At 46.3% G+C, this 12,271-nt stretch overlaps 1 protein-coding gene across 4 annotated transcripts in view; it reads right to left on the reverse strand.

Moving 5' to 3' along the window:
- MORN3 (MORN repeat containing 3) overlaps positions 1-12,271 on the reverse strand; it is a 76,107-nt gene that overhangs the window by 48,905 nt on the left and 14,931 nt on the right. For all 4 annotated transcript variants that reach the window (XM_077293014.1, XM_077293011.1, XM_077293019.1 and 1 more), the window contains 3 exons: positions 2,917-3,067; positions 2,478-2,635; positions 615-774 (listed from right to left, as the gene is read on the reverse strand). In XM_077293014.1, the coding sequence (XP_077149129.1) occupies positions 615-774; positions 2,478-2,635; positions 2,917-3,061 (463 nt within the window). In that variant the 5' untranslated portion in view covers positions 3,062-3,067. The remainder of the gene's footprint in view (positions 1-614; positions 775-2,477; positions 2,636-2,916; positions 3,068-12,271) is intronic.

Consider the following 12,271-nt stretch of genomic DNA (forward strand, 5'->3'; position numbering starts at 1 on the left):
ATTATTTATGCCAGCTGCCTCACAATGGAAAAATATTATTTTGGAGAGAATTAATAGTTTGAAGATCCTAACCATCTGCTCACACCTTATAAGTTGATTTGTCTAATTAAATTCTGAAATTTACAGGGAATCTGTCATGAGGTTGATGCTTCTCTTCCTGGGAGCAGCATGAAATGAGGACAGAGGTGGGTCCCTAACTGGGCTTTTTTTATCGTAGTTTTGATGAAATTACTGTTTTATCTGCTGCTGCCCTGCTGTACCTTTCAATGATGAGTTTTGTATAACTCCTGCTGAAACTATTGATTGAAAGCTTACTGCCTATACTTTGCATAGCCAAAAAAATGACAATCAATAGTGTGGGGTAGGGATAATCGGTGCTCCAGGCTACATAGCAAGAGGTCATCAGTGAGAGGACTAGCAGAGCTACAGTAGAAAATACACTGGATTATCGAAACCACAGCAAGAAGCCCAGTGAGTGTCCCAGACTTAGAATCAGAGTTTCTGCTCCTGCTCTCAGATGGGCCAACATAAACCTGGAGACAAATTCTTTTTTTAATGCAAACGTACTTTAAAAATTAGAAGATCATGTGTTGTAGAATAAAAATAAGATGTACCTAACCGTAACATCCCTTGGCCACCGTATTTATCTTCACTCCATTCTCCTTCATAAATATCTCCATTAGCAAAATACATTCTACCCCAGCCACTTCTTTGTCCAGCTTTCCAGTCGCCTTCATAAAACTCTTTATTTGTGAAGAAATAAGTCCCGTAACCCTGAAAAAATAAAAGTAGCATACGCTGCTAAATTCCTATAGCATGAGATGTAGATGTAGAAGGGTTACTTCTGCATACGACTGATTAGTTATGTTCTGTACCATCAGATTTATGTTGCCTTGGGGTAACTGCAATGAGGGTGGATTTGTCAGTGGCAACTTTGCTGCCGATTTTGTTGCTTAGGCCTACTTCACCCGTCCGTATAAAGCATATAAGTGAAAAAATGATACTGGTGTCATCAGCACTTTCCATCAGTGTGTCATCAGTTTGTCAGTGCGTCATCAGTGTCTTCCATGTGTCTGTTTTTACCATCAGTGTGTCATCAGTGTAAAGAAATAAATAAATTACGAAGCTTCTCCTATAATTTGCAATTTTAAACGCGGACAGCACACAGATGCCATCCATATGCTGTAGATATTTTTCACGGACCCACAAACTTTTATTGGCCCTTGTCATCCGTGCTGCTGGAAAAAAAACAGACATATCACCATGTGTTTTGCATGGATACATGATAAATGTAAAACACTGACATGTGCATAGCACCATAGGTTATTATTGGTACATGTGGTATCCGTGAAAAAAACGGATGCCACACGTAATGAAAATTATTTTAGACGTGAGAGTCCTCAGTGGTTGATACCTTTTAATGGCTAACTGAAAAGATGGTAACAAATTGCAAGCTTTCGAGACTACTCAGGTCTCATCAGGCAAAGACTAAAGCAGGTTCTGAAGAATCACATAGTTATATACAACACAGCACGGAGAGAAAGAAGGCAATAGACACATAATGAAAACACTGCTGCGTGAAGGAGGCCTACAGCACAGTGAATGTGTGGAAATATCCACATGTGAGACATACACATTTTGTCATTGATGTTGCTGCAGCAATAATTTCCACCCTAAAAAAAGTTACATGCTGCGGAATTCAAAGTCCAGACTGCATGACAATTTCTGCATTTGAATATTTCTCCAATTTGTACATGAGCCATTAAAAATCTAATGCAATCTAACATAAAAAAAAAAAATCTTTCACTGATAACATTGCAAATTAAAACAATCTGCACCAAATACGCTACATGTGCATTTGCTAATAGGTGGGCATAGGTGGTATTTATAACTATTCTAACTAGTAAAATAATGGAAACCTCTGTAAAATTCAATAAAAGCCAAAGTGATCCATTCAGCTCAGCTTCTATTGTGGCCTGTTGACGATAGATCTATTCTAGATTTGTCAAAAAGGAGGAAGCTTTGGTGTCCCCGTGAATTAAGCCTTAAATGTGTTGTCCGGTTACACAAAAAGTTATCACCTATCAATAGGACTGGTGATAATCTGTTGATCTTTGGAGGTCCAGCCGCTGGGGCCCGCACCGATAAGCAGAACAGGGAAATGTTATACCCAGAATGGGGCACAAGTGTACATGCCTGACCTGTGCGCCATTCACTCCCTATGGGGCTGCCGAGTTATGTGCTCGTCTTTTCCTAGCAGCCCCACAGCGAATGAAAGGAGCGACGGTCGGATGTCAGGTCTGCCACGCCGTTTTATAATGAAGATATAAATTATCTGTCAAGGATTAAAATTCCCCAATCTGCCAATCAGTGCAAGTCCCAGCGAGTTATTACCTGTCCTTTATTTTTAACTCGACAACCCCTTTAAATTTATTGTTTCCATCTTATTTCTTTTTTTACCCAAAAAAGGAACATACATGTTTTTTGTCATTCTTCCAGCATCCAGAATACACCTTTACATATTCTCCAGTGTTGGGGTCTTGCACACTGTATGTCCCAAAGCCACTTCTTTTTCCCCATTTCCATTCTCCTTCATAAAGAGAGTTGCTGCTTTTCCATACAAAAGTACCTTTGCCTAAAATGTCACAATTAAAAAGAAGATATTAATGTGTACAAGTGAAAAGTTTTGCAATAAACATTTGTTTGCTCAGCAGGAAAATATTCTGGGCTACCAAACAAATATTATGAAAATGGCCGGTAAGAAGAGCACTGTAGAAAATGCTGGGTGTTGACTCTATTGTGAAGATGTTTGCAATATGAGAAGTAGTTCTTGCTAACTACTACTTTACTTTTCCTTTATTTTAGTTTTCTAACAGCATTTTAAAGGGTAAGAGGCGTACACATTTCTTGACTCACCGTGCTTTTGGTTGTTTAGCCATTCTCCTGTATATTGATCTCCATTCACGCTGTAAACTGTGTGCCTCTGGCCAGACTTCTGTGCTTTTCGGTCCCAGTCTTTCCATGGTGGTTCAATGTTTCTGGGGTATTTTATAAAAGGCATCAGCAGCTGAAATCAGAATCAAGTGTTATCCCTGCAGTTGGCCTTGAAATATGTTGTCTGTACTGTAATTATGGGTACGTTATGGACACATATGGGTATGTTCGCACAGGTGAGATACTCTGCATATTACAATAAAAGCACCATTCGTTTTACAAAATGTCATCCACTGCTGCTAAAAAAATCATGTCAATTGACTAGAGTTGTGGATTTAATATCCACATCATGTGAATTTAGACTGTGGCTGTTTACTGCAAGTTTCACCTTTTGCAATGCAATGGGTGAAGTCTGCTGTAAATCTGCAGCACAGCATTTCCACATAATTTGGTGCCACTGTGGATTTGCTATAGATTTTCCGCTGTGTAAGCTCTGCATCAAGTATGGACATATCCTAAGAGTTCTGCTGACCAGGACTCGAAAAAAGGATGGAGGCAACAATTTGAGCTTTTGATTGGCATACAGTACTGATTAAAAGTTATAAGTGCAGGTCAACAACTGTTTGAGGTTAAGGGGCCAATACAGAAAAGTGTTTATGCAAGAAAACTGGGGGAAAAAAGTTTGATTAGTCTCAGAAGTTTTGCGCAACATAGAGTCATGCAGGAACATTTCAACTTTTGCCATTTTCACTCCAGTTTCAAGCATCAAAATGGGCAAAGCTAGAGCAGGACAGGGTGTAGCCAAGGAAGGGCGTAACAACCTCGGACGCAAATGCGGCGCGCCCCCACACCGCCGCAGGGCCGAGGGGTACCCGGAGCCGGGCCTCTGGGATCTCAGTCCTGGGGTTGTCACGGTGGCTAGACCCGGTCCGTGGCCCTGTCCGTCAGTGGGGGACGTCCGGTGAAATAGGTGGTGATAACGGTGGTGTAGCGGTGCAGTTGTGGGGTGCAGGTCGCGGTAAATAACGAGGACACCAGGTTGCAGTCTCTTTACCTCTTTACTGGAGATCTCTGAGTCCTCAGTCCAGAATACGGTTCACCAGGCTGCGCAAGTCCGGCCGGTCCAATGGCACCTCCAGAGTTCTCTTCACAGGTGGAAATCAGTGCCTTCCTTCTTAGCGCTGTGTGTTGTAGTCCTTCCCTGCTGTGCTCACGGAAAGTACCCCACAACTGTTGTGTCTGTTTCTTAAGTTCCCTCACAACTCGATTAGATGTTCCTCTCTTATTCCATCCCTCCCTGTTATTCAGGTTGGAACGGCACCCGTTTGTCAGGTAGGCCTGGAGTTCTTCCGGGACCCTAGTGACGCCCCTCTCCCGCAATTGCCCCCCAAGACTTCATAGGTGATATGTGGTAGACAGCCCGCCTGAGACTGACTGTCCTGCCACTGTTTGGAGTATGGCTTAAAGCTGTATATTATTCCACTCCCTCGGCGTTCCGGCCACCGGTAATGCGCCTCAGCAAGGTGCTGCCTCTTTCAACAAAACCCCTGCTGGTATTCTCCGTCTGCTTGATCTCGTTTCTCACTCAGCACAATCTATCTCGCTTCTAGTCCTTTCTTGGGCACCGCCGCTATGCTGAGCAGGCACGGTCCCGTTACGTTCTTTCCAATGCCAAGCCTCTGCCAGGATCCCACCCCTGGCAGAGACCCTACTGTCTCTTCCTCCACAACACCCTCTCTCACTAGGTGTTGCTTCGTTCAATCCAGTCAGCGTTCTCTCTAACTTCCTGCCTGACCCCCAGTTTACCCACTATGGTGGGGAGTGGCCTAATGAATAGCACCCTTAGCTCCCCCCGGAGGCCCAGCTGTGAAACCTATTGGTGTCTGTGATACCTGATTGGAGGAACTCCTTCAGTGCCATCGAACGCACCATGGCTCCCCTTAGTGGCGGAGCCACAGTACTGCAACGACCAGGACTCTGGGGCGCTGCACTCCCCCCTGGTTAAACACAGTACTCCGGGACTGGGAAGAAAACAACAATACAGGTTAGCAAAAAGACATACAAATTTGTTGAGTGCAAAACAATAAGCATACTTGAACAGGCTTCCCTTTATGGGAGGTGAGGACACTTTAACGTTACAAAACATAATCAAATATCATAGCAACAGGCTACAATTAACTCTCATTACCCAACCGGGTATTCTACTAAGTGCAAATGCTGGAACAATAAATTAACATTGCCTTTAAGAAACATACACTCTTAGTTTATCAAAGGCCTTCCTATAATCACATTACAGGGCAAGGTAACTCTTCATTCTCCTACTTTTGAACCTGCAGGACCGCCTGTCCCTATGGCACCAGACCTACTGCCTCTCCTTTCTTTTACAGGACCGCCCCGTTCAGCCAGGGCCTACTGCCTTTCTCTACTATACATAGTATAGACATAACATTCCTTTCAGTTTGAGAACATGGAGCCCACTCTGCCTGGCTCCTATAAGGACTCACTCACTAACCCCTACGGGTCTACTTTCTGTCCTTAGTAACGAACTAACTTTCTATGGGGACGCAGGGTTTACCTTCTATCCTCACCTTCATTATTACTTTCTTACGTTTCTATCCATGCAGAACTCTAGTCTACCTCAACAGGCTTTCTGCATCTTTCCTTTTGAAGAACATTATTCAAGCTTCACATTTCAAACATATTAAACACATATAACTTTTCATGTAAAACGGTTACATTTCTTGCAAAGCATCATCATGGCATTACTGTTCCAAAACAGTATCACTTTCAGGTTCTATTCTCACCTCCCCTTTAAGAGGAGATCAAGTCTTTCTGAGGTAGCTCTTCTTCTCAGCCTACCAGTCCATGCAAAGGCTCCGGAATGGTATCTTCGCAAAATGTCTTTAACTAAAACCAGTAGGAAGCACCTTTAAGAAGGTGCAAACTATTTACAGGAAAGTTTAAATCATGCACAGTCCATGATTACTGCAGTTCGTGTAACTTTGTGCAAAACTTCAAGAAAACGACAATAGTGACCCCGGGTCAACAAAGGGGTCACCTTTTTAAAGTTTACCCTGGACGGGTTTAGCAGCAACAGGAACAAAAGAACAAACAGTAACTATTTACATTTTCAGGTTTCCGAGGTTTACTCTTTCTCAGGTGGCTTGGGCTCTTGCCCCCCGACCACCGTGGTGTCAGTGTCCGCGGTTCGAACGTGCAAATGAACTCGACTGGCCAACTCGGTGGCCGCTACCAGACGCACTGTCGCGATGGTGACAAGGTCGGGTGCTCCTGGGACCAGGTCCGAGGTGGTAAGGGTCGCGGCTCCAAACATACACCGCCGAACATTCCGTGCATACCACCCGAGCGGGTTCTGGTGGCGGCTGTAGGTCACCTGATCCCCCTTCTGCAATGGTTCTCCACTTCGGCCACAGCAGGGAGCCCTCACGTTACAGTGCGCAACAAAAACGTCAGTATCCAATCCCGGCTCGTGTATGAGGCCCCACCCCCTTCTTGCATGGTAGGCCAACACAGTGCCCCGCCTTATCACGTCTCTGTCATCCCATGCCGGAGGGGATTGTTGTATTTTCGATGGACCCATCGGCTCGGCCTCTTTCCGGCCTTTCCACTGTAGAATCAAGCACTGTCTATATTGTTCCCACGTAAGCACCGCAAGAGTGAACCCGTTCTCCTGGGATCCATCTGTCCCAACCCAGGGGCTGTCCCACCGAAGAACTACTCCATCTAGACTCACATCCACGGGCTCTCCCACTCTAGTCGACAGCGGTGGCACCATCCTCCCCAGGTCACCAGGGGATAACACCATTAACCCTGCCGAGAAGGGTCGCCCTTTACTGAGATGGAGGTGGGTCGTGGAAGCGGACTCGTGAGGGGGAGCAGGGGCGTCTTCCGTACCTACGCCTGATGTGGTTCCACCGATGTCGATCCGGTCCGCTAACAAGGACGCTGGAGTCGGCCGCAGCCCGAACCGCGGCTCCTCCAATGGGATCCCCGGATGCGGCCCCGCTCGCTGTGGTTCCTCCTCCTCTAACTCCGAGGTCGGGATTGGTGGACGTAGCTCCGCTGTCAGGTCCGCAGGCTCCTGGTCCGTCTCTGGTGAAGGAGGGCAGGCCGGGATCGCTCCTTCCTTGCTCAGGCACTCGCTGCTCATCATCGCTGCCTGATAGTCGGTGGCAGTGCATGCACCTGGCTCCGCCATTTCTCCGAGGTCGGGCTTCTCCATCACCCGCTTCCCGCTGTTGCAAATCAGGAGGTTGTCTTCTGCTTTGGGGCAGGTCATCTCCTTGTAGCCCGAAGCGCAGAGGGCGGTATCCATTTCTCGCGCCATTCTGGTAGTCTCCTCCCATAGCACGCCCTCCTTCTTCTCCAAAGTAGCAATGGCGGCGGCTTTTGGCGGGAACTTCTATTGGTCAATGGTAGCACACAGTCTCTCAATAAAGCCACAGTTCATGCACAACAAATCACAGTCTCTAGGCACACATGACCTGATTCTTCAGGCTTAAGTAGATCCTGTTCGTGACGCCAAGTCTGCGGCGCGCCCCCACACCGCCGCAGGGCCGAGGGGTACCCGGAGCCGGGCCTCTGGGATCTCAGTCCTGGGGTTGTCACGGTGGCTAGACCCGGTCCGTGGCCCTGTCCGTCAGTGGGGGACGTCCGGTGAAATAGGTGGTGATAACGGTGGTGTAGCGGTGCAGTTGTGGGGTGCAGGTCGTGGTAAATAACGAGGACACCAGGTTGCAGTCTCTTTACCTCTTTACTGGAGATCTCTGAGTCCTCAGTCCAGAATACGGTTCACCAGGCTGCGCAAGTCCGGCCGGTCCAATGGCACCTCCAGAGTTCTCTTCACAGGTGGAAATCAGTGCCTTCCTTCTTAGCGCTGTGTGTTGTAGTCCTTCCCTGCTGTGCTCACGGAAAGTACCCCACAACTGTTGTGTCTGTTTCTTAAGTTCCCTCACAACTCGATTAGATGTTCCTCTCTTATTCCATCCCTCCCTGTTATTCAGGTTGGAACGGCACCCGTTTGTCAGGTAGGCCTGGAGTTCTTCCGGGACCCTAGTGACGCCCCTCTCCCGCAATTGCCCCCCAAGACTTCATAGGTGATATGTGGTAGACAGCCCGCCTGAGACTGACTGTCCTGCCACTGTTTGGAGTATGGCTTAAAGCTGTATATTATTCCACTCCCTCGGCGTTCCGGCCACCGGTAATGCGCCTCAGCAAGGTGCTGCCTCTTTCAACAAAACCCCTGCTGGTATTCTCCGTCTGCTTGATCTCGTTTCTCACTCAGCACAATCTATCTCGCTTCTAGTCCTTTCTTGGGCACCGCCGCTATGCTGAGCAGGCACGGTCCCGTTACGTTCTTTCCAATGCCAAGCCTCTGCCAGGATCCCACCCCTGGCAGAGACCCTACTGTCTCTTCCTCCACAACACCCTCTCTCACTAGGTGTTGCTTCGTTCAATCCAGTCAGCGTTCTCTCTAACTTCCTGCCTGACCCCCAGTTTACCCACTATGGTGGGGAGTGGCCTAATGAATAGCACCCTTAGCTCCCCCCGGAGGCCCAGCTGTGAAACCTATTGGTGTCTGTGATACCTGATTGGAGGAACTCCTTCAGTGCCATCGAACGCACCATGGCTCCCCTTAGTGGCGGAGCCACAGTACTGCAACGACCAGGACTCTGGGGCGCTGCACAAACATCAGCGTGCACATGATAGGGGGCGCATGGAAGTGATGTCATGCTCTCCCATCGCTTGCACAATGGTGCGCGGGAGGGAGCGGAGGGAAGGTGCGTATTTTTTTCTTTTAAATCAGTGAGTATACGGTGGCCATAGTAATGACTGGATGACTACGGATGTACATTATATTATATGAAGGATATGGGCTGTATATTATACTGTATGGAGGACTATGTACTGTGCATTATATTATATGAAGTATATGGGATGTGTATTATACTAATATGGAGGTACATTACACTATATGGATTACTATGGGCTGTGCACTATATCATACGAAGGATATGGGCTGTGCATTATACTATACAGAGGGTTATGGGCTGTACTTTATATTATATGAAAGATATGGGCTGTGTATTATACTAATATGGAGGTGCATTATACCATATGGAGGACTATGGACTGTGAATTATATGGAGGATTATGGGCTGGGCTGTGCATTATATACATTTCAACTTTTGCCATTTTCACTCCAGTTTCAAGCATCAAAACGGGCAAAATGGGCAAAGCTAGGGCAGGACAGGGTGTAGCCAAGGAAGGGCGTAACGACCTAGGTTACAAATGTCGGCGTGCACATGGCAGTGGGTGCATGGAAGTGACGTCATGCTCTCCCGTCACTTGCACGCTGAAGTCAGCTGTCGGCTTCAGAAGAGGATGGTGCGTGGTAGGGATCCGAGGGAAGGTGAGTATTTTTTTTTTATCAGTGAGTATCCGGTGGCCATAGTACTAACTGAATGACTACGGGTGTACATTATATTATATGACTTATAGGGCTGTACATTATACTGTATGGAGGACTGGGAGATATGGGAAAATAATATCTAATTGATATCATTTTGATATCTGATGGAATTCCCTATCAGAAACAGTTTGGCCCAAAATACTTGCTCCAAACTCAGCTCCCCACCTTTGGCATTCCCCCAGGCCAAAAAGGAAGTCAAATACACGTGGAACTATGGGAACTCATTATCCAGCGAAGGCACTTCCTTGGACAAGGCAGACCAATCTTTTTTTAATTAGCTAAATAGGCCTTTGAAACTCTCTCCGGGGGGAGGGGGGCAAAAGGCATAGGGGATAATAGCCAGCTCCTCGTTTTGGACTCAGTTTTTCTATTGGCAGGAGGCTAGAGAATTACGTAACGAAGATTTGGACCTGTGATTCATCAGCGCCTCCCTGTGGCCACATGCTACATAGCACAGTAATTGTAATCTATCTGTATCCTACCCTTGTACTACACTCCTGACTGTATACTTGTATATTGTTCTTGTATATATATATCTGTATCTTCTAGTGCGCCTGTCTGTGATTAAATATAAAATTAATCTTGGGCTGCTCTTTTATCTCGATTCACGAATCCCCACGTCCGCATGCTCGGTTGGTTATTATACGCTACCCCAGGATTGGTTTCTGACCCGATATAAGCCTGTTGTCGGACGGGGCTTATATCTAATCAGGAACTGGTGGCAGCATACCATACTGTGTTAGTGAGGAACTCTGACAGTGACGGGCGGGAGGTTTACTTATATATCCCCAGCCTGGACTGGTGATATATTTCCCCCCTCATTGGGAGCTCCTCAATAACTCATACCTATAAGGGAAGCCTCTCCGGCGACTATTTGCCCTCGGTGCAGTTCCCTGACTGACCTGGGGTAAGTGGTGGCCCCAGAGAGCCGATCCCTGCTGGGTCTTTCTCTCCCCTCCCCAGAGGTGACTGAAGTTGACACACCCCTTCCCCTGTACGATCCATCACAAGGTCTATGGACTGTGCATTATATTATATGAAGTATATGGGATGTGCATTATACTATACAGAGGAATATGGGCTGTGCATTATTTTATATGAAGGATATGGCTTGTGTATTATATTGTGTGGAGGACTATGGGCTGTGCAGTATACTAATATGGAGGACTATGGTCTGTGCATTATATATGGAGGTGCATTATACTATATGGAGGACTATGGGCTGTGCATTATACTATATGGAGGACTATGTGCTGTGCATTATACTAAATGGAGAACTATGGGCTATGCATTATATTATATGAAGGATATGGACTGTGTATTATACTAATATGGAGGACTATGGGCTTCATTATATGTGGAGGTGCATTATACTATAAGGAGACGTATGGGCTGTACATTATATTATAAGGATATTATATGAAGGATATTTTATATTATATGAAGGATATTTTACTTGTTCATATACTGCCGTTAATTCCAGAGAGCTTTACAGACATTATCTGTACTGTCCCCATTGGGGCTCACAATCTAATTTTCCCTATCAGTATCTCTTTAGAATGTGGGAGGAAACCGGAGTGTATAATACTGAATGGAGGACTATGGGCTGTGCATTATACTATATGAAGGATATGGGCTATGTACTATACTATATGGAGGACAAAGGCTGTACATTATATTATATGAAAGATATGGGCAGTGTATTATACTCATATGGAGGTGCATTATACTATATGGAAGACTATGGACTGTGAATTATACTACATGGAGGACTAAGGGCTATACATTATACTATATGGAGGACTGTTATGGTTCTCAATGGCAAGAGAACATAGCCCAGCAAACATAAGTACTAGCTCTTGGAAGGATGGAAACTAAACTGACCATGAACTAAACCTGTCGCACAACTAACAGTAGCCGGGTAGCCGGGTAGCGTTGCCTACGTTTTTTATCCCTAGACGCCCAGCGCCGGCCGGAGGACTAACTAATCCTGGCAGAGGAAAATATAGTCCTGGCTCACCTCTAGAGAAATTTCCCCGATAGGCAGACAGAGGCCCCCACATATATTGGCGGTGATTTTAGATGAAATGACAAACGTAGTATGAAAATAGGTTTAGCAAAATTGAGGTCCGCTTACTAGATAGCAGGAAGACAGAAAGGGCACTTTCATGGTCAGCTGAAAACCCTATCAAAATACCATCCTGAAATTACTTTAAGACTCTAGTATTAACTCATAACATCAGAGTGGCAATTTCAGATCACAAGAGCTTTCCAGACACAGAAACGAAACTACAGCTGTGAACTGGAACAAAATGCAAAAACAAACGAGGACTAAAGTCCAACTTAGCTGGGAGTTGTCTAGCAGCAGGAACATGCACAGAAAGGCTTCTGATTACAATGTTGACCGGCATGGAAGTGACAGAGGAGCAAGGTTAAATAGCGACTCCCACATCCTGATGGAAACAGGTGAACAGAGGGGATGATGCACACCAGTTCAATTCCACCAGTGGCCACCGGGGGAGCCCAAAATCCAATTTCACAACAGTACCCCCCCCCTCAAGGAGGGGGCACCGAACCCTCACCAGAACCACCAGGGCGATCAGGATGAGCCCTATGAAAGGCACGGACCAGATCGGAGGCATGAACATCAGAGGCAGTCACCCAAGAATTATCCTCCTGACCGTATCCCCTCCATTTGACCAGATACTGGAGTTTCCGTCTGGAAACACGGGAGTCCAAGATTTTTTCCACAACGTACTCCAACTCGCCCTCAACCAACACCGGAGCAGGAGGCTCAACGGAAGGCACAACCGGTACCTCATACCTGCGCAACAATGACCGATG

The sequence above is a fragment of the Ranitomeya variabilis genome, chromosome 1 (assembly GCF_051348905.1).
Source record: "Ranitomeya variabilis isolate aRanVar5 chromosome 1, aRanVar5.hap1, whole genome shotgun sequence".
Taxonomy (NCBI): domain Eukaryota; kingdom Metazoa; phylum Chordata; class Amphibia; order Anura; family Dendrobatidae; genus Ranitomeya; species Ranitomeya variabilis.